A 25,417-nucleotide genomic window follows, 5' to 3' on the forward strand; every position below is an offset into this window, starting at 1 on the left:
GTTACTAAATGAGCTTAACATTCTATTCTACGTGCAAACAGGCTACATTTAACCCTTCTGTGTAATTTCACGCTTTCAGTGCCCCCGTAGGCGTTCGTAATGATTAAGCTGCTTGACTTTCCGCTCCCGTTGTGAGAGCGGAGGTGGGATGTGCTTTATTGAAACCACAGACAGCCCCTAGTAGTTCAGATCGAGCCGGTCCTCGGCGCAATAACACAGCTGCCCCGGGTCACAGCCATTTCTCACTTGGCAGATTTTGTAACTGGGTACCATGGACAGCACATTCTACAATCTGGACGCCGCTTTGTTCTTGCAGATCTGGCAGCACTTCGACACTGATGGTACTTACACTGAACAGTAGTAACTGTTTTTTTTTTTTTTTTCTTTTTATAATTTCTGTAATAGCAAACTTTAGCAAATTTTGACTCTGCAATTTTCATTCAAATAATTAACTAATATTATTTCTTTTTTCAGATAATGGATTTATCAAAGTAAAGGAACTGGATGCCTTTTTCCAACATTTAATGAAATCGCTTGGAGTGAGCGTGAGTACAGAAACTGACATTGGCAGATTAAAACCAAAAGAAAAAAAGAGACAATATGCCAAGAAAACTGACTGAATGTATGATGCTTTATATAGAACAGGATGTTTAAAGACAAGCATGAATTCTAGATTTTTTGTATGGTGTGTATGATACATAATGGCATTTGGGGGGGAAAAAAAGCTCATAATGATCCAACAGGTTTTTTTTCCCCTCCTGAACATTAAGGATGAAATGACAAAAAAGAAAGTGCGAAGGTTAAAGGAGAAGCTTACTTCCACTTATGGCTCAAGACCAGATGGCCATCTGCACATCCAGGAGGTAGCTTTAAGAATGTGTTGCTCATATTGATGACATATGGCATATGCTGATATTCATAAATTCATAATTATTAATTCAATTGATCCTTTCATGTCTTACATTTATGTTGTAAGACAACATAAATGTTAAAGCGTAAATGTGCCCCTAATATATATATTTTTTTGCTCCAGCTGGCTAAGATGCTTCTGCCTGAGGATGAAAAGTTCTTGCTACTTTTCCGCAGAGAAATACCACTGAACAACAGTGTGGAGTTCATGAGGGTTGAAAAATGCTTTAATATTCACACTCAGATCATTCCTTCCATAAACTACATTGTGTTTTGTAACAGTAACGCTGATCATTACAAACAGGGTGAAATTGTGATGTCCTGTTATTCCCTTTCCTGGCAGATCTGGAGGAACTATGACACAGACAGCAGTGGGTATATTTCAGCTGCGGAGTTACAGGTACAGAATGAGACCTATGGAGACCTCTTATTATTGTTGTTTTTTTCTCATATGTCTGCTTCTTATGTTCTTCTGTCACCAGGGTTTCCTTAAGGACCTATTTTTGCACCATAAGAAGGAAGTTTCCTCTGACAAACTCCAGGAGTATGCAGACACCATGGTAACTTTACTCCGCCCCAGTTCCTACAAGATCCATAAATTACTATTAATGTTTCCACATGAGTAACGCTGATGGTTATTCTGATTATTTTAGCTCTAAAATGTGTGTGTTTATTGTATTTTTTATTTTTCTGACAGATGGCATTGTTTGATAAAAACAAAGATGGTCACCTGGATTTGAACCATTTAGCGAGGTAATTCTGAAGACATGTCTCTCATGACTTGCTGCTCTCATTTCTTCTAAAAGAAACTATGACAATACATAATTATGAGTTTATGTTTCAATATGACCAGATTCTAACACAGGTGAATTGTTTCTGTTTTTTATGTGCTGCCGTCTAGGATTCTTGCCCTAAAGGAGAACTTCCTTCTGAAGTTTGAAATGGATGTACGTCATTTGACTGACTTATTTATTTAAGGGCCTTTTTGTTATTGTGAAAATGTCTAATTATGAAACATCTTAATTATATTTTTTTATTGTAGTCATTTACGTGCCTCGCTATTTATTATGTGGTTTTTTAGGCTTGCAGTCAAGAAGACAGAAAAAGAGACTTTGAGAAGATATTTGCACACTATGATGTGGTAAGGCAATAATACTTGTTCTTGCTAAAATTATGGTCACTATATAAATAAATGTAGTAAGAATTGGACCTTTAATATTTCAGTCCAATAATTTGTAGGGCTAAGTAAGATTTTTAATTATTTATCCAGAGTAAGACCGGGGCCTTGGAGGGACCAGAGGTGGATGGGTTTGTGAAAGACATGATGGAACTTGTCAAGGTAACTGAATTATTTATTTTAAAGGTCTGGAGTAGTTGTACTAAAAACAATCACCTTTTTTCAAACCATTTCCTCCAGCCCAACTTAACAGGAGGTGACCCGGACAAGTTCCGACGGGCCTTGCTCAGTCACTGCGACATCAATGGGGACGGGAAGATCCAGAAGAATGAACTTGCCCTGTGCTTGGGACTGAAGCTGAGCTAAAGTAGATGAAGAGAACATCATCACTGAATACCATGAAATGCCCTTTATAGTCTGACGCTCCAGTAGCATTTAGCCTTGCGCAAGCATTAAAGCATTGCATGGTGGTGGTGACAGATCAGTCCATTGCTTGGTGTCCATGGGACTGTATGAACCTGTAGCTTATCAAGTAGATGTGTTCATATTTGTTTGTTGGTTATTGTACACATGGTTCAATAACTGATTAGAATTCCCAAATTTGAAATGTGTTTAAAGACATTTAATAGGATGTCCTGAATATATGATTAGCTGTCGATAGATATTTAAGATATTTACAGCAATAGAAATGTGTGCTACATACCTTATGGTGCGTTGTCATAGTATATATTCTAATCGTAAATCCAGAAATAATATATATGTATTATATACTAATAAAAAATTACACACAATTAAATGTACAATTTTACAAAGGATAAACAAGCAAGGGGGTGCTACAGAAAAAGAATAATAAACACCAAAATGTTATGTGAAATTGCTGATTTCTGATCAGTTTATTTATGTTTCAAGATTTTTTTTTAAATAAAATGTGACTAGTTGTGAAAATTATGAGCAACTGACTTTTAGATGAAAAGTGAGTTAATTGTCATTGTGAAGCACAGCAAGCACAGCACACAGTGACACAACGAAATGTGTCCCCTACTTTTAACCATCACGCTTGGTGAGCAGTGGGCAGCCATGACAGGCACCTGGGGAGCAGTGTGTGGGGACGGTGCTTTGCTCAGTGGCACCTCAGTGGAGCAATTCCAAGGCTCCACTAAACCAAGTACATCTCCATGTTTAACAATGTTGTGCAGCAAATAAAAAAAAAAAAAAGGTAATCTGATCTTATATTGACTTGGATGTTTTGATGTGGATCATGAATACAACATGCTACCGATAGTGTTTGTTCAGTAATGTTTAGGGAATGAACTTGAATCTATTTAGTGACCACTAAGAGACCACTAACTAAACGTCTGCTTTAGTCACTGAGTCATGCGAGTGCTTATGTAAATGTATGTGTATAAAGGAGATGTATTTGGCTCTGATGCCATCTGCCCCTATCTTGGTTGTATTTTAATAAAATATCCACATCCAGAACCCTGATTGCTTATTCCATTAGGAACTTGCCAGTTCTCATGATTCTCATGCTTCCTTAACATAACTCTCTAATTCCTGCATAGGTTCTTCTATGCAAGTTGCTGCAGTCATATTTAAGTCTGGTCCTGCAGATGGGCATCCTACCCAGGCCCCTGATTCCTGTAATTTCATCAAGCCGACTCTCTGCTCTGGCTAATGGCACTGCTGCCATCTGTCATTAGGAGCCTGGCTCTGTGGTTACGGTGTCAATCAAGGTCGCTTGGCCTGTGCTCCTTCATATTAGACCCATCCCTTCCCGCTCTTGAGCCACCCTCACAAAGAGAGCTGTCAGTAGTTTGGGGGATTCAGGCTGGGGATAATTAGAGAGCCGCTCTGGATCTGGAGAGCGGTGGGACGCATCTGAACAGGCGTTGGGCTGGAGGGTGGAGAGCAGTGGGATGCAGTTCTGTGTGTGGTGACCCTCTCACAGCTGAGCCTCCATAAAAACACAGGGTCTGTGGGGTCTGACAGCTTAATTACCACCCGAGTACTTGACACTGAGGGTTTCAGAGCCTGTGACCTTTCCAACTCCATTCTGTTCTGTGGGGAAGGAGCATTTAATGCAAAGTTTGTGGTTGGCCTAATTAATTACAGTGCACTAAAAATTACCTTGATTATGCAAATTATGTTTGGTCGGCTGCTTCTAATTTATCCCAACTTTTTTTGCTGAGGCACCACAAAGAGCTTTTTAAACGAAAGCTAAATCAACACCATGACCCGCACGGCATTAGTTCATAATTATCCTGTAACTCTTTAAGTTATTTTGGTTGGCTGCGCTGCATCTTGACAATTAGTACTGCTGTTATTTACACAGTAACAGATTATCCTTTCAGTATCTGGAACCATGTAAGGGTTTTCCTATTGAACACGACCATACACGGTCATGTAGGGACCCCTTCTGGTCAGAAAAAGTTGACCCAGTTCATCAGGTATCTTTTTTTATTTGTTTTTATTCGTCAACAGAGCTAAATGAGAGTAAAGGATCATGTTTCCAGCTGTAGTACTAGTAGTATAGACTATAGGACTAGTATGGCCAGATTTGTTTTGATATTTGTGGGTAATATTCGCCTGTGTGAAGTCTGACCTTTTACACGGTGAACTCCATGTGAACTTGCAATGCGCTCACCCAACACACACTTACACGGTGGATGCACACTTGCGGAAACCCAACCAAGGCTTGGGAGGTATGGGAAGAACCAAGATAAGACTGGCAGGGCCCAGCAAGGTCAATAAATTATGGGGAGGTTCGGAAAGCCCCCGAAAAGGCCCAACTGTCACAGCTGGGTGAACAGTGCTTAATTCTGGACTGTTCATAACCATAACACTTTTGTTTTTCTATGGGTTTGACTTGTAACTGTTTGCATTTAGGAGCACAGATAAATAAGATATTGGTGGGGAACATATAATGATATATACATATATGCATGTTGTATTTGTATACAGTAGTTATTGAAATATATTATGAATTGATATTTGGTGTATGGCTAAGCACACACACACACATAGAGGAGACAAAACCAGTCCTTGAGGCACTCAGATCCTGGGAGTGAACATGAATCTTAAATACAAGCATCTAACACATTTTAATTAAACCTTACATGCAGAAAGAATTTAGATAACACACACACACACACACACACACATGCAACTTGAGCACACACACAAATATTTCTTCTTTTTTAGGTCAGATTTCACACCATCAGTTAGAATATTGAATATTGGTTGTCAGCCCAATGAGGGATAGACTGATGATCTGGGACAAATCAGTTGGTGGGAATATTGGGGGAATATCCCCATGGGGGACTTATCTATGCTGTTTTTCTTAAGGTCCATGCTGGGATCAGTGATGTGTGCTGGGACCACGACTGCTATATTCTGTATTAAAGAAGCTGGTTGCCGGTCCAGTTATTTCAGACTTCAGTCTATTTCTCTGAAGATTTTGAGCTGTTAATGGCCAAATTTAATTTACAAATATTTAATCCAAATAATGCAGCTGTATTTTGTTTAATTCCTGTCTGGGTCTGACCTGTGACATGAATGCATCTTAGCAGAAGACAATTCCTACATAAAGCTGGAGATGGAGAGTGAAGGAGTTTAAAGGCTGATTCACATTAAGCATTTACATGATTTACTAATGATTCAGTGCTCATGTGGTTTGTCCCTAATGTAACTGCTGCGACTTTATTCGGACATATATTCTGAATCAAACATAAAAGAAGCAATTTGAACTAAATGTTGTTTCCTTTTCATATCAGAGCCTGCATGGTGTTTTATTAAAAAAAAAAGACCAGATCACTTCCAAGCACTCCCCATATAGAGAAAGTCTATGTGTGAGTTAATGAAGTAAATTATGTTTGAGTTAATTATTCTATCATTTTTAAATTTCCAGCTCCACACCATTTTATAGAATATGCACACCTTTTTACCAAAAAAAATAAAATACAACGCTGATCCCTATAAATGAACGTGTGTGCTCAATTTTATTTTCAATGGATCCATCCATCCATCCATCCATCCATCCATCCATCTAGCTATGCTTCCCTGAGCAGCAGGGTAATGTGTCTGTACGAACACTAGGTGGCGGTAGCTGCTCGGCCTTAATTTTTACTCTCGAGGTTAATAAATCGCCTGTGTAGTTTATAAAAGACAATTTTACACTTGCTAATGTATTTATATTAAATTTTCAAATGTTTGCGTGTCCTTCGTTCCGCTTTCTGTCACTATTAGCCCTCCAGTGTGACGGCGTGTGCAGGAAGGCGGGGCGAGACGCCCGGTGACCCCGTTGGCTGCTCCAAGTAAAATTTTTTTGTCCTCTTTACTGTCAGCTGTCGCCTGAAATGTCATTGTTAGCGACAGCGGCGTAAGGGGCGCTTTTGTTTCTGGAACCATGGGACTTATACCAGCGCGGAGACTGAGGCTGCCTTAAAAATCACAAGGTTGCCTTCGCCGCGTTGTTACCCCCCCAAGCCCCGCACTGACGGGGACACCGCGACAAAAAAAGTCTCTGAGAGGAATTCTGTCTTTTTTTTTTCTCGACCTCACAGAAGAAAAGCTATACATCTCCATTTTTGTTTTTTAAAAAGGCGGGAGCGAGAAAAAAAAAGAAGCCGGTCCGTCTCTGTTTGTCTGTAAGTGACGACAGCAAACAAGCCGCCGCGGCGCGTCGTGGGGACCGGAAAATGGAGACGGTCATGGAGCGGGAGTGCAGCGCGCTCGGGGGACTTTTCCAGACGGTCATCACCGACATGAAGGTGAGCTCCCGCTTCGCCGTCGCCTGGTCGTGGTGCGGGGTGACAGGGCGCCCGCCCGGGGTATTATAACCACCTCGCCGCTCTGTCGCGACCGCGTGTGGCGACAACACGATCCACTCACGTTCCGTTCTGTGTCCAATATTCATTACGCAAGGTAGTAGTATTATTATTTTTTTTAAATGCCTGTAGGGAGGGTTATTAGAAACGAGTCAGGTGCGGTCGTTGGTAGAGGATGGCGTGGTGACATGTCATCAGTGGAAAGTCGACCCTTGGCAGTGTTTTGGAGGGCCAAGATCATTCTCATCCTGCAAGGTTCCGGGGTTTTTTTACGCAGGTTCTGCCCAGAAACGCCTGGGTAAAACCTGCATGCAAAGAACATGAGCCCCCCCCCCCCCCCCCCCCCCCCCCTTTAAGTTGCGGGGGATTTGCAGGAGATCCCCAACCAGATACTGGTGGTCTACAGGCTTTAGCTAGGTTTGTGCCACTTTGATGATCAGATGCTTAGTGATGGACTAATGATGACTCTGGCCGGTTGTGGGTTGGTCCTGCAAGCCCTGACCCAACACACTCAGCGGTCCAAGCTCGCCAGAGCTTCCAGCACCGTAGGAGAGAAGGTTCGGAGAGTCGGGCGCCCATTGAATGCAGGTCAGGCTTGGCGTGCGGCATGTAAAACATATTTAAATGAAGCCGCCAGACAGGTCAGACTCACGCAGTGTTCTCTACCTGCTCAACCTCTCAAAAAGCCTCAGAAGACGTCACCACCGAAGTTTATTAGATCAGACCCGGTCTTCATTACAGAATTTGCTGTCCCCTGTCGGCGTTTTGTTGGAATAATTAAGCAGTCCGAGTGATTTCAAAACACCGCCGTACCACTAAGCACAATAGCGTAACATTCTTCATTGTTGGCTGAGGGATTTTCCACCGTGCGGGCTGGTGCGAGGGCGGGCGGGTGGGTTTGTGAGCCTTTATTTGCTTTTCAGTATTTGCGGCTAAATTCAATCAGTGCACTGGCTGTTTGAGAGACTCTCTGTGTGTGTGTGTGTGTGTGTGTGTGTGTGTCTGTGTGTGTGTGTGTGTGTGTACGTTTGGGCCTATTAATAAATCATGCAGGCCTAGACACTGTTCACATAGCTCCATTGTGTGAACAGATGTATTACCATTCATTAGTGTAACTGGAGACCGGCTCGTAACATGGTTATTTTTCCGTATCCAGCGGCACCAAAAGAAGTATTCATCTGTAAAACAGCCCTTAATTCAATGAGAAGGACAGACTCTGTGTTGACACCTTTACGTCCCGTCAACGTATGGACATTAAATACATAATAAATGTTAATAATTTCACATCACTGCCGCATTTTGGCATGGCCGGGGGGGTTAAGGTGATTCATTTCCTGCACCTCTTGTTATTTCTCAGTAAGATGATCTTCATCATAATATTCCACCGTCGTAATCGTCCAGCATGGAATAATCCTCCGCCTGTGGGGTGAGGCGGAGATGGAATTACTGAGGTGCCGCCGCGCTCTGGATCCAGGAAAACCCGTGGCCATTACGCTGTGGCTTATAAAAAACGACACAGTTCCACGCTGAAATATGGAATATTCAGCAGTTGGCAGCATATGTTGTGTTGATGTTGTGTGAATGATGGCTTTGGGCGTGTGTTATTGTCTAAAATGAAAGCGGTGCGGCGGGGATGCTCTGACAGCGCTGCCGGGTGGATCAAACTGCAGCGTCATCGGCCCTTTTCACATGTTGTCATGGCAACGGTTGCCAGGCCCTCACGATCAAACAAAGGGGGCCGAACTGAGCCGTTTAGACGTCACACTCCAGGCCCCTGGTGACGGATGTGGGTATAGAACTGGAGGAGGAGGTGACGCTGTCCATCAATACCTTCTGAAAGGACAAGCGGAAACGGCGCGGCTATTTACAGCGTCCGAGTGCTGGACTTCTGATCGGTCGGGACGCTCTGGACATCCGGGAGACGCTGGACATGTTGACCCCTAAGGTCACAGCTGCAGAGTGGGCCAGCGGGTTTGACCCAGACTGCCCCGATGACAGATGCGTAGGCCAGACGCACCACCATACGCATCCCCTGCCTGGCCTCCCTGGCCGGAGCCACTTATTTATACATTCTGCCCCACTTTTCTGGGTCCAGCAGGGAGCGAGGGCAGGCCAGACCGGAGTCAAGCGTCGTCTGTGCGCTTCAAAGAGAGGGGGATCTGCTCCTGTCTTCTACATCACTAGCTTTCAGTGGTTTAATGAGCTCGTGGCTGTTCTTTACATTTTACTCTATCTACTATTTTGTACTAAATCTCATTTCTACAGTTGTTAAACCACTAACAAGAAACCAAATTGAATTGTGGACAAGAACATTTTTTCCCCCATTTTCTGTTCTACCAAAAATGAATCAAATTTTTACCATAACAGAGAAGTAAAGCCAAATGCAAAACAGCAGCCAACACAGGTCTGTCTTATCTACTTATTTTGTTTCCTGCATTTTTTGTGCATATATATATAAACAACATTTAACCGGAAAAGTTCCATATTTGAAAAAGCTTTTAGTCTAGAACTACACTTAATCCACAAATAGCAAACTGACCCTCAAAGACTATTATAAGCCTTGACCTTATCTTTAGGTACATCTGGTTTTAGGATAATTCTGTACTTTTTAGTCAGATTAGAAGGTATGAGAGTGTCTCTGTGTAAACTTTCTCCTTTTTTTATCTCTCCAGAGCAGTTATCCGATCTGGGAGGACTTCATCAGCAAGGCAGGCAAGCTGCAGTCCCAGCTCAGGTAAGATGTGGGGTGACGGGATGTGTCCTCATTTCCCCCCATCCCCCACACACAACACTGTGCACAAAGTGTCCTATCAGAAGAGCCTGGTGGCCCTGACCTAGGTTGTCACATTTCTGAATCACTGAGTTTGTCACTCTGAAGGTCAGCGGTGGGTCCTTCTTTTTTCTTTTACTTTTTATTTTTTATACGAGGTACGGGAAAGAAAGACAGAAACATGCAACCTAAAACTCAATTAACCTTTCATCATCCGAGATTAATGATCAAATCATAAACTCATTATCTCTGCTGAGGAGGCTGGCACAGTGCGGCAGGTGATTTATTCTGGGCCGTGGGTTACTGTTGGTTAACCCTCTCGTCTTAAAAAATGACGCCTGGATCTCAGTCCACTCGACAGAAGCAAAAGCAACGAATGAGAAATGCTGCAGTGTCAAAAACTGAACAGCTCAGAGTAAGATCATCTGCAAGGGTTCAAGTAGTTCAAGCTATGATGTCATTTTAATGCATAACAAATACATTAATACACATTATAGAGGCACAGTGGTTCTGAAACCAAGTATTAATGAAGGATATGTGTCAAAAAGCCCAAATTGAACAACACTTTCAGACAAAAACAAACCATTTTCACTCAGGAATGTCAGTCTTTGGCTTGGACCAAACAGACAATAAAATACAGATGATCTCATCTGACGATCTGGTGGCACTTAATCCCAACTAGTAGAGTTTGGGTTAGATGGCATTTTTATGATAGGTGGTGTTCCCTATTAAGATAATTCCCTATGGTTTGTCAGCGAGGTATATTCATATTCATATTATGTAACGTTTGAATAATGATGAAAGAACTTTTAATGTTGAAAAGCTACATTCATTTACTCTGAGATGCGGCTCGCTTTGTGCCATGAATAAAAGGAACTACGGACCAGATGATGGATTGTATTTGCTGACCTGTAGTGAACCTAGAACTCATTAAACGTCAATTTGCCGGAACCCCTGCTGAGACAGTTTCAGCTTCAGCTGGAACCTTTCGGCGTATTTCTAGAAGAGCCCGGCTGTGTACAAGCATTTCAGGTACTTTGTAATTGCAGATTAAGGGTCACCATGCATGCATGTAGAAGTAATCCCAATTTGATCAGATTTTCAGAGGATTAATCTTTATCTCTGTCCCCCGAAATGTGGATGAATGCTAAAGGAAGAGCGGATGAGGTCTCTGAAGTGAGACCTGGGAATGTTTTGATCATCATTTTCACTCTTTTAGATGTTTTTATGTCTACGTTGTTGTGGCCAGTTGCTTCTATGAACATAATCGACTCGTTGCGTTGGGTAAATTCTTTGCACTTGCTACATCGACTCCTCATGTCAGTGGGGCGCCTATAGTCTGATGCAACCATGATGCAACAGAGCAAATGGCCTTGAAATAAGTAGGACGCCTAACTTTCTATTGTGTTATGCAGGCTCATACTAGGACATTTCTCAGCCCTTCAGAATACCAGTCTTTGTGTGCCGACTAAAGCCAGCCTCACACCACACGATCATGATTTCATGTTGGGAAATGTAAATAGTAACCCTGCAGGAACAGTTGTTCAAATCTGCAATGAAAAATGCATTCAAAAATGTATGGGTAGTATCGAACAATAGTGGGAAAACTGGTGGAACGTCCTACTTCCCAAAATATAAAGTCACAACCAGTGAGACTTAACAAGCATTGGCTGGGTTATATGACCAAACTGGGGTCCAGTCCACTGGCGAATCCATCATTTGTTCCTTCCCATTCTAGATTGATGCAGGCTGAGGTCAAGTTCACAAGGCTATTAGTCATGGAGCAGAAAAACGAAGCAAATATCCCTGTAACATCAGACAGATACAGTGGTGGTAAGGAAGCCGGACCCATAATCGAAAGGTTGCAGGTTCGAATCCTGAACCGCCAAGGTGCCACTGAGGTCCCATTATGACAATTTTCACTTTCACTTTGCTCGGGTGTTCAAAGGTCGCCAAAAAAAAGGTGTTCATTTTATGCACGTGTGTATCTTTTTTTTTGTTTATCGCCAGGACGACCGTTGTTGCTGTAGCGGCTTTCCTCGATGCCTTTCAAAAAGTGGCCGACCTGGCGACGGGCAGCCGAGGTAAGACCACACCGTCTCATTATCTTCTTCCCTGTACTTATTTCCCCTTTGTTAGGCTAATCCGGATTCTTTTTTGGTGGGATCAAAGGTCCTGAGATAAACGTGCCTGCACTAACTGGAATGAGTCAGGGTAAAAAATACGGGAAAAACGAACAGTCTTAAACCTTGATCGGCTGATGATTGACGTGGCAACGATATCCGAAAGTCCGCAACCGCCCCGGACGCGGTGACTCACATTGGCTCTTATGTGACGAGTAGCTTGCTGCTTCCCAGTCCACGTCTCGCACAGCTCCGGGCCTACAGAGCAACAGTGGAAAATTATGGCAGGGACGTCCTGTACCAGATGGAGAGAAACGTAATCATGGCGAACTGCAACGTGACGAGAGGGAAATGAAAGATGACATTTTGTCCGTTTTCATTTGTCTCTGAGGGCCTTACACCAGGCCAAGAGATGAGCTAACAGACTCTGAGCCATGGCCTCATCCCATTCTGAAACGTAACGCTATTATTAGAAGCCTTTTGGGTTAGCATGTGTCCGACGGCGCGGACGCAGCCGCGGCGATGGTTGACAGGGAGGCGGTTTAGCCCACTGGGCCCGTGTGGAGCGGACATGGGCTTCGGACCGCCACTTATCTCCACCCTAATTTTAGGGTGGGCTGCGGTGCCGTGTGATGCCGGGGAGTTGCGGCCGAGGTGGTCGCTGCATCTGGCCCTCCGTAGGTTAATAATTACCCGAACCGCACCTTCTGCACAGCTGCTCAGGGGCTGCTGTGGTCTCTCGCATTGGCCGCTTGCAGGTTTAGCGAGGAGCTTTGCTGTGATTCATGGGGGAATACCCCACATTTAAAGAGCTCTATTTTAGAATTTCATGTAAAAAGTCTAAATTTAATTCGTATATAGATCAGGTCTTGTACAGAAATATCTCTCTCTCTGTCTCTCTTTTTAGCTTTTTATTTCTTAGCCCAGGCCTGAAAATGAGTCCTTTCTTATCAGTTTCCCACCGAATAAAACGTGTAATCCCTGAAGTGTGGGGCTTGGTGGGGCTGCGGGTAATGACATGTAAGGATGCTGTATGCCGTGCTCTCATTCGCCTAATGGCCGCTCGATCTGGTCAGAGGGAATTAACCGTGGACCTGAGTGTTTTTTCCTTCTTCGTATCATCCAGAGATCAAAGCACATTCAGGCGACCAAAAAAAAAAAATTGGGCTAAACCGACTATGTGGCATGTACTGAGAGGGAAATAAAGGAGGAGCGAGTTTGTCTGTATACCAGCCCTGGAAGGAGATCCAAGGCTTTATAAATGTCTGAATGCATCGTGTTTTTTTGGGGTTTTTTTGAGAGCCCAGTCTACATGTTTGCGTGTAAAGAGACCATGGATGCTGCTGGACAATTGTTTTTTGATCATGTGATTTTTTTTTTTTTTTTCTTGCTCAATGCGTCCACCCAAAACACTGATTTGCTTAGTTCCATTGCTCCTTGTTCTCTCTGTCTCTCTCTCTCTCTCTCTCTCTCTCTGTCTTCGATTTCATTATTTTGTCTGGGTGTGGCCTGAACAGTGGCACATTATGACTGTGATTAACACAGAAACTCTGCAATCACAAGCCTCAGTTAGTGTTAATGTGACACTTTGAGTCCTGTAATAGCCTCAGCTCAGGCACGGTCAGGTTTTAGCCTCCCGGGGCAGATCACAAGGCGGCGCTTACTGTGTGAAAACGGTAATTTCCGGAACTGCCTTGAAGAAACACACCCACAGCTTCACCTTCTGACTTCAATTTGATTGTATATTCTGATCGGATCATTGCATTGCACGTTAGAGCGTAATTTTAATCCTGCATTTGCTGTTGATGAGTCTAAGGGGGTATTGCTTGTTTAGCCTTTCGCTACGGGTCACTTCTTTGCAGCCATTGAACTCGTAATGAGGGCTTTCGATTAGCTCCTCAGAAGCTTGGATGCACCAGGTGGCCATTTTGCACTTGACTGTGCTGGTTCCCCAAGGCCTGTAGCCTCGCAGCTGGCCCTGCGCTCATGGCAACAGCATGGAAATCAGGAGGGGAGCTTCCCACCTCCGCTCAGACCAGCCTGGAAAAAGGCGAATGCGAAGAGGAGATGATGAGAAATACACTGCTCAAATAAAGGGGACACTTAAACAACACAATATAACTCCAAGTCCATCTCACTTCTGTGAAATAAAAAATTGAAAATCGAATTCACATGCTGTTGTGCAAATGGATTAGACAACAGGCAAAAATTGTAGGCAATTAAGGTGTGGTTCTGCGGGTGGTGACCACAGTTCTCAGTTCCTATGCTTTCTGGCTGATGTTCTGGTCACGTTTGAATGCTGGAGGTGCTTTTACTCTAGTGGCAGCATGAGACGGAGTCTACAACTCACAAAAGTGGCTCAGGTAGTGCAGCTCATCCAGGATGGCACATCAAGCTGTGGCAAGAAGGTTTACTGTGTCTGTCAGCATGGAGGCGCTACCAGGAGACGGGTCAGAACATCAGGAGATGTGGAGGAGGCCGTAGAAGGGCAACAACAACCCTGCAGCAGGACCACTACCTCCACCTTTGTACAAGGAGGAACAGGGGAAGCATGTTAAGATAATGTTAAGATACAGACTCCATGAGGGTGGTATGAGGGCCCAACGTCCACATGTGGGGGTTGTGCTTACAGCCCAACACAGTGCAGCATGTTTGGCATTTGCCAGAGAACACCAAGAAATTTGCCACCGGTGCCCTGTGCTCTTCACAGATGAGTCTGGAGACGCCAAGGAGAATGTTCTGCTGCCTCTGCAACCTCCTTCAGCATGACCGGTTTGGCAGTGGGTCTGTAATGGTGTGGGGTTGCATTTGTCTGGGGGCCACGCAGCCCTCCAAGTGCTTGCCAGAGGTAGCCTGCCTGCCATTAGGTACCGAGATGAGATCCTCAGTGTCGAGTGTGTCAGCAGTTCCTGCACGACAAAGGCATTCATGGTATGCACTGGCCCGCCCGTTCCCCAGACCTGAGTCCAGTTGAGCACATCTGGGACGTCATGTCTCACTAAACTTTGTTGTCAGTACATTCAATGTAAAAAAGTGTTATTAGATACATGTAAAAAAAGTGTTATTTATAATTTAGAAGAATGTTTCATTCATTCAGATCTCAAATTTCTTATTTTTGTGTTTTGAGCAATGTATATTATATTAGGCATTGTGTGCTTAATTATTTTTTATTCTTAATAATATTATTCCTGGAAGTTTTTTGAAAATACAAAAATACTGATTTCCTGTTTGAAGCTTTCTTAAATCCTTACTAATTTCATATTTCTATTCAATGCCATTAGGTAATGCATTCAGAATACTGTATTCTAAATGTTTTTTTTTGTTTTTTTTTTACTGTATTCTGATTACTTGTAAAATGTAATGTGGACCGAATGCTGGTACTTGAGGTATTTGATAGGTCCCAGCCCTCTATATTCCTTTAACAGTAAGACATAGCACAAACTCATAAATCACTGGGACGTGTTGATTGCAGCCTGTGCCGCAACCTAGGGACCGTAGATTGAATTTGGCTGCTGTTCGATGACACCACAAATCCTTTTGAGAAATGTGTGTTCAAATTGTGTTATCGGGCGATTTGTTGCTCACTACGTAAGTAAATGAATCGGTGACTCAGAGGGGGTACAGCTGTGCCCCGTCAGAAGAGGGCTCATCGACTCCTATTTGCTGTGTGTTGTGCAGGGCTGCTGTTGCCATGGTGCCCCGCGGATGGAGAAGATCCTCTTCTTTTAGGGTTGCATGCTAGCATCCATGGTTTCATTTGACTTTAAGAGCAGGACCTGCCCTTGGCCTTTACTCCTGCTTTGTCAGTACATGTAATTATCCGGAAGTAGGCAAGACCGGATTGTGTGGTCTTGGTTTAGAGTGGATTAATGCTCACAGTGTGCATAAATATTGAAATTAATGTTGTCACTGAGTCATTATTATTATATATGTTCTGTCCAGTAGGATTAAAGGGACACACATCATGTTACCCATCGTTTTATGTCTTGCTCAGTAGTGGATTTTCCAGGCTCTTGTGTTATCCTACATTCCTGTTGGTAGTAGTCTAAAAATTTCACTCTGTGAGATTGTTTAACATTAATATGAGTTCCCCTAGCCTATGGTCCTGCAGTGCCTAGACATACGATAGATGTAGAGTGCTTTGGTCATTCTGCTTTGTTGTTCAGAGAGCGGCAACTCAGGCGGTCTGATCTGGAATTTAAGTGTAGTGATTGTCACATGTGATACACGGCAGCACAGCACACGGTGCACACAGTGAAATTTGTCCTCTGCATTTAACCATCACCCTGAGTGAGCAGTGGGTGGCCATGACAGGCGGTGCTTTGCTCAGTGGCACCTCAGTGGCACCTTGGCGGATCGGGATTCGAAACGGCAACCTTCTGATTACGGGGCCACTTGCTTAACCGATAGGCCACCACTAGGTCCCCTTATGTTGTCATATATACATATATATATTTCTCATGCTTTTTCCACCCAGAGAATTTTCCACCCCTCCCCTAAAAAAGTAACTTCACCGACTGTCATGGCTTAAAAATGTGCGAAGCATTGCAGTTGCTTGATGATTGTATGTAAAAATGAGCACAAATGGGTTCATTTTATTTTTTGGGAAAAACACAGACATGACCTGTCTGCACCAAACTTCAGATATTGTATTAGGGGAAAAATAAGACCTATATAAAAGCAAAAAAAATTGTCATGGGACCATTAAGCTTAGTTAAACTTTGTACCCACTGTCGTCGGGTACAAATTCTCAGGCCTTTGGTTGCCATTTTACTCTTAATCTTTTCAGTTCTTGGTGGTAAAGATATGAGGTTTGTAGGTGCATGGAGGGACAGACTATTAACAATGTGTAGCATGTTTGGGGATTTGTGGGTGGGTGGGTGGAGTTTGGGATTGAAATATGTGGGAAATATGGTTCTATGTTAAACAAAAGTGTCAACTGTTAGATTAGTGAGAGCAGTGTTACTCAGTTCATCCATTAGGTGTTTTTTTTATTATTGATTATTAATTTGACCTCCTGCTTTTGCTCAAAGTTTTTCAACCACTGCTGTTATAATTGCAAGAATTTAAGTGACTGTTTCTAAGCAAACACCAAAATTCCCTAGACTTTAAGTGAAACACACATGCTGAATATTTAAGATATTTGTTTCCCATACTGTGACCAGTCCTCAGTTCCTTTCTAAAGACCTAGAACCATTAGCTCAACAGTCAGGCTTGCAGGACTTGTGGACAGCTACCATTACATTCCCTGGCCTGGGCCCAGTTTCTCCACCAAGTCAACGGCCACCATGGGAAAAGATTCTCTTTATCAGACCGGACCCACCTCTCCCCTGGTTTGGCATGTTGGTCCGTGCTTTTTGCTTTAAACCCTTTGCTTTCTTTGCCTTTTGTTGCTGGCAGATCCGTGATCCGAATGCAGTCTGCCTTCTCCCCCGTAATTCCCCAGGAGTTGTTTGTCACAAGGTCATTAATTATTCAATAAAATAAACCTCAGTAGATTCTATTAGATAATTAAGTCATGGTTGAGGGATAAACCCTAGGCATGGCAGCCGGCTCCGGAGTGCATTTCCTCGGGCAGAGATAAACAACGCCGGAGGCCGAGCTGCTCTGGGCCCTTCCGACTGTTAATTGCATTTAGCGATTGACTGTTTTTTCATATTTACACGTGCAAAAAAAGTATTTCAACATTTTGGGTGTATTGAATTCCGCCCATCAGAGGCTGCTGTGGGATATTCAGCCTGATCCCTGAGAAATCGCTAGGATGTCAGGAAAGACCAGTGATCTTGTAGACACTGCCCGATTCCCCCTTGTCTGAGCACCGCTGCTCAGCCGCTGTGTGTGGTCTGCGGAGCTTGGGCTCTTGCATGGCCCACCTGTCACAGTGCATATGGATTACTGCGCCACAGATCCCGGGAGTAATTATAGAATTGCGGGTGGAGCGCCCTCACATGCATCAGCAGCTGGCTGCTGGTTTTAAACTGTGCGAAAATCAGCTACATTTTTCAGTCTTTTCAGACGTTAATGCATCAAATCAAGGACATTGGAGTCTAGTTAGATGATGATTATTGGGTTTTTTTTACATGTATTTAATGAAAATAAGATACAATTTTGCTTATAATATTACTTTCTGCATGATTGTTGTCTATTGGATTTTGTGGTTTTGCTCCATAGAGATTAGTCTACGACTCAGGTGCTTTATAATACAAATGAAATGGCACGAAATTTATATTCCTTTTTTTTTTTTTTTTTTTTTTTTTGTGGCTGTGGTACCTGTGGGACCCCCTGGTCACCCGCTGCACATGACACACCTGCCCTTTCCATCCGGGGGGCTGTTTTTGTTTCTCCCCCTTTCTTTCCCCCTCAGCTGAGCGTGAGCTCAAGCGGTTGAATTATTGAGTGCAAGAGCTCAGCAGGTGAGGTGCAACAGTCTTTCATGTGATCCTGAATTGCCTCGTTTTAATTAGTCATGGAGCAGCTCTCATACAGGCTTGTTAGTCTGAATCAAACGGCATAATTTACCAGAGTGGAATCTGTAATGAAGACAGAACAAGACCTGTGGCTATAGTCTGACTATAGGCTATAGTCAGAAGGGTAATTTTTGCTCCAGTCTGAACCTTAGAAGCATGATTGTGGCCATTTTGTTTCAAAACAGTGCCGTGGTACATATAAGTGCTTATAAATATTAATGTTTTTGTGATCTTTCTGATTTGCTTGTTTGAATATTAAAATCCATTGCTGAGTAATCCACACATAAGTAGTTTTGGCAGTGATAAGTAAAGGTGTCTAGTTGTGTGTGTACGGATCAAGTGTTTTCACACAAATTGGTCTCATTGTGTCAGCAGTTTCAGCCTTTAGCCATTAACTGTGGCTGAAACACCAGCTCATGCTTGACCACACATACATTAGACATGTAGGACACACAGTGCACCACTAATGGCCTCGGTCTTGACCACAGACGGAAAGAGGTCATTTCCAGTTGACTCTCTAATGCAAACCACACATGCAGAGCTGCTCGGCACAGTTCTCCAGACCCGGACTGCTGCCTGCCAAGGGGGCAACATGCAGAACAACACAACAATTAACTTTATTTATTCACATTTACAGCATTTATTAGATGCCCTTATCCAGAGCGGCTTACAATCAGTAGTTACAGGGACAGTCCCCCTGGAGACACTCAGGGTTAAATGTCTTGCTCAGGGACACAATGGTAGTAAATGGGATTTGAACCTGAGACTTTGTGGAATTCTGGTTCATAGGCAAGTGTGTCCATATACAACCGTCTTTTCATCAAAAGTCTAAAAGAGGGAAAGTAGGGATGAATAAATAATCAGTTTCAGGCTGCTGAGGTCAGGGTGGTACAAGTGATGGATCATCCAGCCTTAAAATGAATGTATCTTCACCTTCTGTGTGTCCCCGCCTCAATATTTTCAGTAATGCTTGTGGTGGTTTGTGTGGATGAGGGCACACATATTCAACCTAACTGTACACTTGATATGTCCAGAACACAGCAACATGATATCATACTGGTACCACAAAAGCAAGGTAAGGGCTCACCTGGCCTTAGCTTTGGGGTACGTCAAAATGCTGAGTGGCTCATGTGGTCCCTGGCGTAGGATCAGGCCATTTTCATTTACAAACAGACTGATTTTGTGCTGTCGAGTGCTCTGCAGTGATCATCTGATGGGACGGTGTCTGCTGATCAAAGGGTCCGGGTTTGCCAGTGAGTCCCACTGACATAGAGCAGGCCGCCGCCTGTTCATGTCTCTCTGTGTGCTAAACACAGGTTGCTGGAAACATGAAGTGTGCAGGCAAACACACAGTTCTATTGATGACACTACCCAGAAGTTTCCATCCCTCCTGTTTAACTCGGACTCGAACACCAAGTGTCTGGTGTATTTCATTATGGTGAATTGAAGAGGGAACATAACATCAGCGACTGATCTAAGTCGCTATAATTTCAATGTGATTTTACTCTATAAAATGATCCTAATAAATCAGAAAAGAGATTAAGTACTTTTTCGATTTTAAGATGGATAATATAAAAACCAAGTTAGAAAAAGTGATAGATCAAGTGATTTTTCTTTTTCTTACGAAATGAGAAATAATTCGTCATGTTTTTACTCACCAGATCAAATGTGAAACACAACTCTATTTAGGGCACTGTTTTAAAACTAGTACTAAGCGCAGCACTATGCGCCAAGCATGGGGCTTGTTTGCTAGTGTAATCCTCCTCTGGATTTACATTCATTGATAAAACAAGAACAAGCACATTGTGCCAGTTTGAAAATAGTGCCTTAATTATTCCCAGTTTATAATAGAGCTTCATAGTCTCAGGTCACCTGTTTTGTACTTTTGTAATTCTAATAAGATTTTTTTTATAGCATTTGGGGACAGTTTTCTTTTTTAAAATTGTCTGTGTGCTTCTTTTGAGTCGATTTTTCCGCTGTGAAAATTGGGTATATCTGCTTAGGACTGAAACACTCTGATTGGCTCGGCCAATATATTAACCCCCCGCCACATTCCCTCAGCCCAGTCACCCCACTGCCTCTATTCTACCCCATTAGAGACAGAGCTTGGTGTATTAGAGGCCAATGATTAGCCAGGCTCTGATTAGGATTCCATTAACACCCATTGCACACTGAAAGGACGTCTGTGACCTACTTCCCCCTCCCCTTCTTCTCCCATCCCTAATTTCAAACCCCTGTTGAATTAATGAATAGCGATGAAAGGAAGTGTAACGGGTGGCGGAAGAGGAGTGCAAGGTGGAGGAAGGTGGCTGTGCATTGATTTCTTTCTCCCTGCAGATATCCGTGCCATGTGATAGAGAGAGAACTGTCAGAATTTACGTTCATGACAGACACGGGGAGGCTGGCGTCTTCATTTTTCACCCGCACTCCCCTCTCTCCCTCCTATCTCCCCTTTTTTTTTTTTTTTTTTAAATGAAAGCTAATTAAGCACATGCAGCTTTCGGCAGCCGCAGCACGGTGCATGGCTTCATTCACATTTTTCAAAAGCGAATAAACACGGCAATTAACTGCCTCCCGAAAATAACCGCTGGCTCTTGTGTGGAAGGAAAAAAAAAAATAAAAAATAAAGTGAGCAGCGCTTGGCAAATAGCTGGTAATTAAGAGAAACGGGGGCTGATCTCGCTGGGGAACAACAAAGCCATTAGGATGGACTGCTTTCTGTCAAACCTGTGCCGCCTCCAGTCTGACACACTCTTAACTTCACCCTGACTTCTTTATTCCAAGATGATTACCAGGCTCCGCCGTGCTCTTCCCCGGTCTCGGCTGGATTACCACTGGATTTGGATGCCGTGTCTTTGTGCCGTTATCATATAAAGCGTCACATAGTCACAAAGTCGGCATCACGAGCGAATCCCAGCCCTCGTATCTGTGTCAAAGGCAAGTAGACGAGAAGAAGTAGGTCTGGCATTGGAGAGGGGAGGCAGACATGTAGGTGGCAAATCTGATCAAGCTATCTGGAGCAGCGAATCCTGGCTTCCCGGCTTCCGCTTCAGACCCAGAACTGCCACGCCGGCTTGTTTTCCAGTCGCACTTTTTGCCCCCCAGGACAAGAGAATTGATTTTTTTTTTTTTCTTTCTGGGCAGAATCGGCATTGGAACTGGAGTGGAATAATTTGCGAGTGCAGCTGCTGATGGATGGAGTTAAACGGCATCCCTATCTTAACAACTGGCCATTATGCACTAAGGGCTCACGCTCATTATGGCAATTCTACGCCAAATTTACAATGTTTACATAATAGGAAAAAACCCTGTGTACTTCCAACAATGTTCTTATTTCACATATCAGACTGAAAATCTAAGGTCTGGAAGCAATGAAACGTCATCTTGAATTTTTCATGATCTCCATATATCCCTTAAACAAAATTGGTTCATATTCACATTAGAGCATATTTAGAGAACACTGTTGCATAGCTGCTCCGCCTAGTCCTGCAAGGAAATATATAGTTGCATTCTGTTGATATCGCACCAGTCTTTTTTAGATAAATTCTCAGATTTTGACATCAGTAATGTGGTTCCTATTTAGAAACCCGTATAAGCTGAGTGCTGGCAAGAATCTGATAATGCAAAACATTACGGTACAGGGGTTATGATTCAGTACATCATGATAAATTGCAAAACAGTATGTAAGGAGACTGTAATTCTAGAAAAAAACTATTATAGTGGAAAAAAGACACCGCCTACAACACTATTAATGAACGTGTTATTGAGCTGAATGCTTTTTTCAGACAGAATTCTGTCTCCTCCATAAAGAATCAAATGTCTGATTCAGTCCTCCGGAGAGATATGTAGGCAAGCAGCACCTGGTCCGGAGCTGTCTGCATTCCCGGGGCCGGCCTGTCTGCCCGCCCTGTCCACCCAGCTGCCCCGCCGGCAGGTGCTAACTGAGCGGCGCGCGGGCCGGGCGGGGTGCAGCCGTCTGGTGGGGCGGGCACCTGTCTGCAGCGCTGCGCGGGAGTCGTCCAGAGAGACGTCAACGGCTCCCCCTTATAGACTGGGGGGGGGGGGCAGGGCTTTAGACGTAATGCACGGCTCCTCATTCCGAATTATTTATAAACCCTCTAAAGAATTTAAAGAACGTCTCCACTCCCCCGACCCCATGCTACAGGGAGCGTCCCGTTTAAAAGCCCAAATGTCGCCTTACTGCCCTAAGACGGTTTTGGGGGGTGGAGATGGTGGAGAGAGAGGCTGTCGAAGCCATCATGTCACGCTGACTCTTCCTCGGCGAGAGTAACCCCGCCTTTCCCATCACACGTCTCTACAAAACCAGGTTATGTCAAGTGCACACCGTACCAAATTACACTGTAATTACACCCTAATCTGCTGTCTCATTCGTCATGATGTTTTTTGGGGGGACACAAAAAAAAAAACAGGCCAGCCTGCTGTTCAGATTGAGGACAGAAGTCTCATTTTTGGCTGATGTATGTAATTATTGCTCTTGCGTGGTCCTCTTGGCTTTTGTTCGTTATCCGGTTGACAGTTGCTCATTGCGACACCTGCATTACTCACCACATCACAGCTTGTCAAGATGCCGGCTGGGACGGGGACGGTTGGCAGTGTGAAAATGTGCTTTTGCGCTCTGTTTTAGGCTTCAGTAACTGTGTCAGATTTTAGGATGGATCCCGTTGGTCTCACTGGTCATGATGAGCAATGCTCTCATCCTGCTGGGTCTTATTTGTGAGACCAACTGTCACCTCATGGCTGTTGGTCTCTAACACTGTCTTAGTGCCCTAGTTTTGGGCCAGCGTGGTCTGTCCTCAGTTCTAATACCAAGAACCGCATTCTTCATCGACAAATTCTCATGAAATATACATTTTATATTCAGCCATGATGTCATTAACTATGCATTGCAGCACACTTACCCTACATCCCAACCTGCATTAGCCAGGGGTGAACCCTTCATGACATGGGTTCATACTTTACAAAGAACCCAAGAAATAGGTTAATGTCACGTGGTGTCACATGACCTTACTTCACAACATAGACCTATATGTGTGTGCAAAAGAAGTACATGTACAAATTTATTATCTTCAAACAAAACCTGTGTTTGAATCTATTATAATTTTCTTCAGTCAAATGTTTGTAGTTGAAATCCACATTTCAGGGAATCCTTATGCTAAATAGAGGAACCAAACTGGGTTTCACGTGCTTGCAAAATTCGAGATTCGAATCCACGTGTCTCAGGCCCCGGCTGCAGCGAGCCCAGGTCAGCTCTGCCTGTTCGTGTCTGAGTTCCACCGATGCCCCGCGGCGCCGTGACAGGGCTGACAGTGGCGCAGCGTGCTACCATATACAGCAGGGCCGGCGACGGCGACGTTGTGACACCACAGCTCCTCCCTGTGACAGCGCTAGCTGAGGACAGCACTAAGATCGGAGGGGGACTTGACAGCCTGCTGCTGTAGTAGGCAGAAGATGAGCTAGAAAGAGTAAGGCCGTGTCCTTTGTATTTCTAGGAAGGAATTATCAGTTGTCATCATAACGTAGAACAACCAGCCGCAAGAATGAACAGCTCTTCATACAATGTGGGCAACGTAGAATCGTATAAAATACTGATTCACTGGTTGTCGTTGTTGGTTACACTGGTGTTGTCACACTTGGACTTTTGTCACCTTAAAAAAACATGAGATACGATGCTACAGTTGTGAGCCTCGCTCTCTCTCCAAACATTGAGCATCGGTGAGGGTCTCAAGGGCAAAGGAGGGGAGACGAGGAAATGACTGCTAGTCAATATCATTGAACCAAACTGCAAGCAAAACATCACTCAATCAAAGAAAAAAGAGCAAAGGCAGAGGTGAGACAAAGTCGGATCCCCCATCCCGTCTCTGCTGTTCGTGGACAGTCACTGGTGGGAGTCATGTGTTGTTATTCATGTTCACAGGCCACACATACTTCTGCCCAGTTGTTAACATTCAACGTTGCGCAGTCTGGGTCTCAGTCTCGTGTGGAGGAGCAGCTGCACGTTAAAAAGCATTTGAATTATGCGGAGAATTCCCCAAGTGGACCACGTTGAATCTATACATCGTTGTGCCAATTTGCTACCAATGAAGTACTTGGTGAAAGTTGCATGAGATTTCATGGTGTCGTTTGTTGTGTTTCATAATTAAATGTGCTTTGCTGGGACTATGGTAGCACCATGAAAAACGGGCCTTTGGTTGTAATGCAGATCAATTTAATATGTTGTATATTGAGCCAAATCTACACCAATAAGAACATGAACTATCGTATTTCATTTGCCTTGAATGGCTTGAATCATATAGTGCTGTGACAGAGTTTTGATTGGTCGAGCCCGAGGCTGAATTAGCTTAGATGAAACGATCTAATATCACTTATCACTCACACGGCCTGTTTTTTTTTTTTTTTTTTTTTTCTGCTCCTGTTTATGTAACGGCTGAATATATTGCCTCTCCGGACGGCCGGCACTGATTAATAGATGCACAGTCTGGGCTGATTGCCTTCCTGGTCGATACCGCGCCTCTTGCTGGCGCGGCGGCCCGTTCGCCTGGAGGGCGTTGGCCGAGCTGCGGAATCATCACGGTACGGATGCTGTATTGGGCTTTTTTTTCTGCGCACTCAGGGCATTCGGCGCGCCTGCCTGGGTGAGTGACCGTCTGCCAGTTCCAGACAGCGGAGACTACGGCAGAAACCTGTGTGTCCCTGCAAAGGGAACGTACGTGGCGTGTAAAACACAAGTCATGCTATAAAAGAAGACCGTATCCTGCGTTGAGAACCGGGAGAGAGCAAGCGAGAAGGGGGAAGTGTGAGGGCGTCTCGGAAAGAGACAGTGGGGTGGAAGAAAGTGAGAGAGAGAGAGAGAGAGAGAGAGAGGGGAAGAAGGGAGGTGTTGCTGCAATGCAGTGCTCACCACAGGCCCCCATGTCACAGCTATTAATAATGAGCGCTATTCCATACATCAGCTATTCAGGAGGGATCCTGGCAACCAGGACCCAGCACTGGGCATATTTATAGATTTTGGGGTCAGAAGATTTGAGGCTCCTTGCAGTCCAGGACTGCAACTTCAGAGAATCGAGACAACCATGAGCTGAGGGCAGGGCGCATACTCTGGGGGTCACAAGCAGCCATATCTGACA

At 44.0% G+C, this 25,417-nt stretch overlaps 2 protein-coding genes across 8 annotated transcripts in view; both read left to right on the forward strand.

Annotated features, from left to right (window-relative positions):
• Positions 1-203: 203 nt before the first annotated feature.
• Positions 204-3,565, forward strand: LOC114770400 (secretagogin-like). Of its 2 annotated transcripts, XM_028964313.1 has the most exons (11): positions 204-341; positions 475-545; positions 771-863; positions 1,034-1,123; positions 1,253-1,309; positions 1,392-1,469; positions 1,607-1,662; positions 1,811-1,856; positions 1,991-2,050; positions 2,180-2,248; positions 2,327-3,565. In XM_028964313.1, the coding sequence occupies exons 1-11, from the start codon at positions 272-274 to the stop codon at positions 2,450-2,452; spliced, it is 816 nt and encodes a 271-aa protein (XP_028820146.1). In that variant the 5' UTR covers positions 204-271; the 3' UTR covers positions 2,453-3,565. The 2 variants fall into 2 exon arrangements, with proteins under 2 accessions (XP_028820146.1, XP_028820144.1); XM_028964311.1 differs by having other exon boundaries at positions 1,034-1,309.
• Positions 3,566-6,409: 2,844 nt separating this feature from the next.
• LOC114769987 (protein MTSS 1-like) overlaps positions 6,410-25,417 on the forward strand; it is a 33,124-nt gene continuing 14,116 nt past the window's right edge. For 3 of the 6 annotated variants that reach the window (XM_028963535.1, XM_028963533.1, XM_028963534.1), the window contains exons 1-3: positions 6,410-6,855; positions 9,585-9,646; positions 11,693-11,766. In XM_028963535.1, the coding sequence (XP_028819368.1) occupies positions 6,784-6,855; positions 9,585-9,646; positions 11,693-11,766 (208 nt within the window). In that variant the 5' untranslated portion in view covers positions 6,410-6,783. The remainder of the gene's footprint in view (positions 6,856-9,584; positions 9,647-11,692; positions 11,767-25,417) is intronic. The other 3 variants (XM_028963537.1, XM_028963536.1, XM_028963538.1) reach the window with 1 other exon arrangement.

Source organism: Denticeps clupeoides, chromosome 20 (genome assembly GCF_900700375.1).
Source record: "Denticeps clupeoides chromosome 20, fDenClu1.1, whole genome shotgun sequence".
In the NCBI taxonomy this organism is placed as follows: domain Eukaryota; kingdom Metazoa; phylum Chordata; class Actinopteri; order Clupeiformes; family Denticipitidae; genus Denticeps; species Denticeps clupeoides.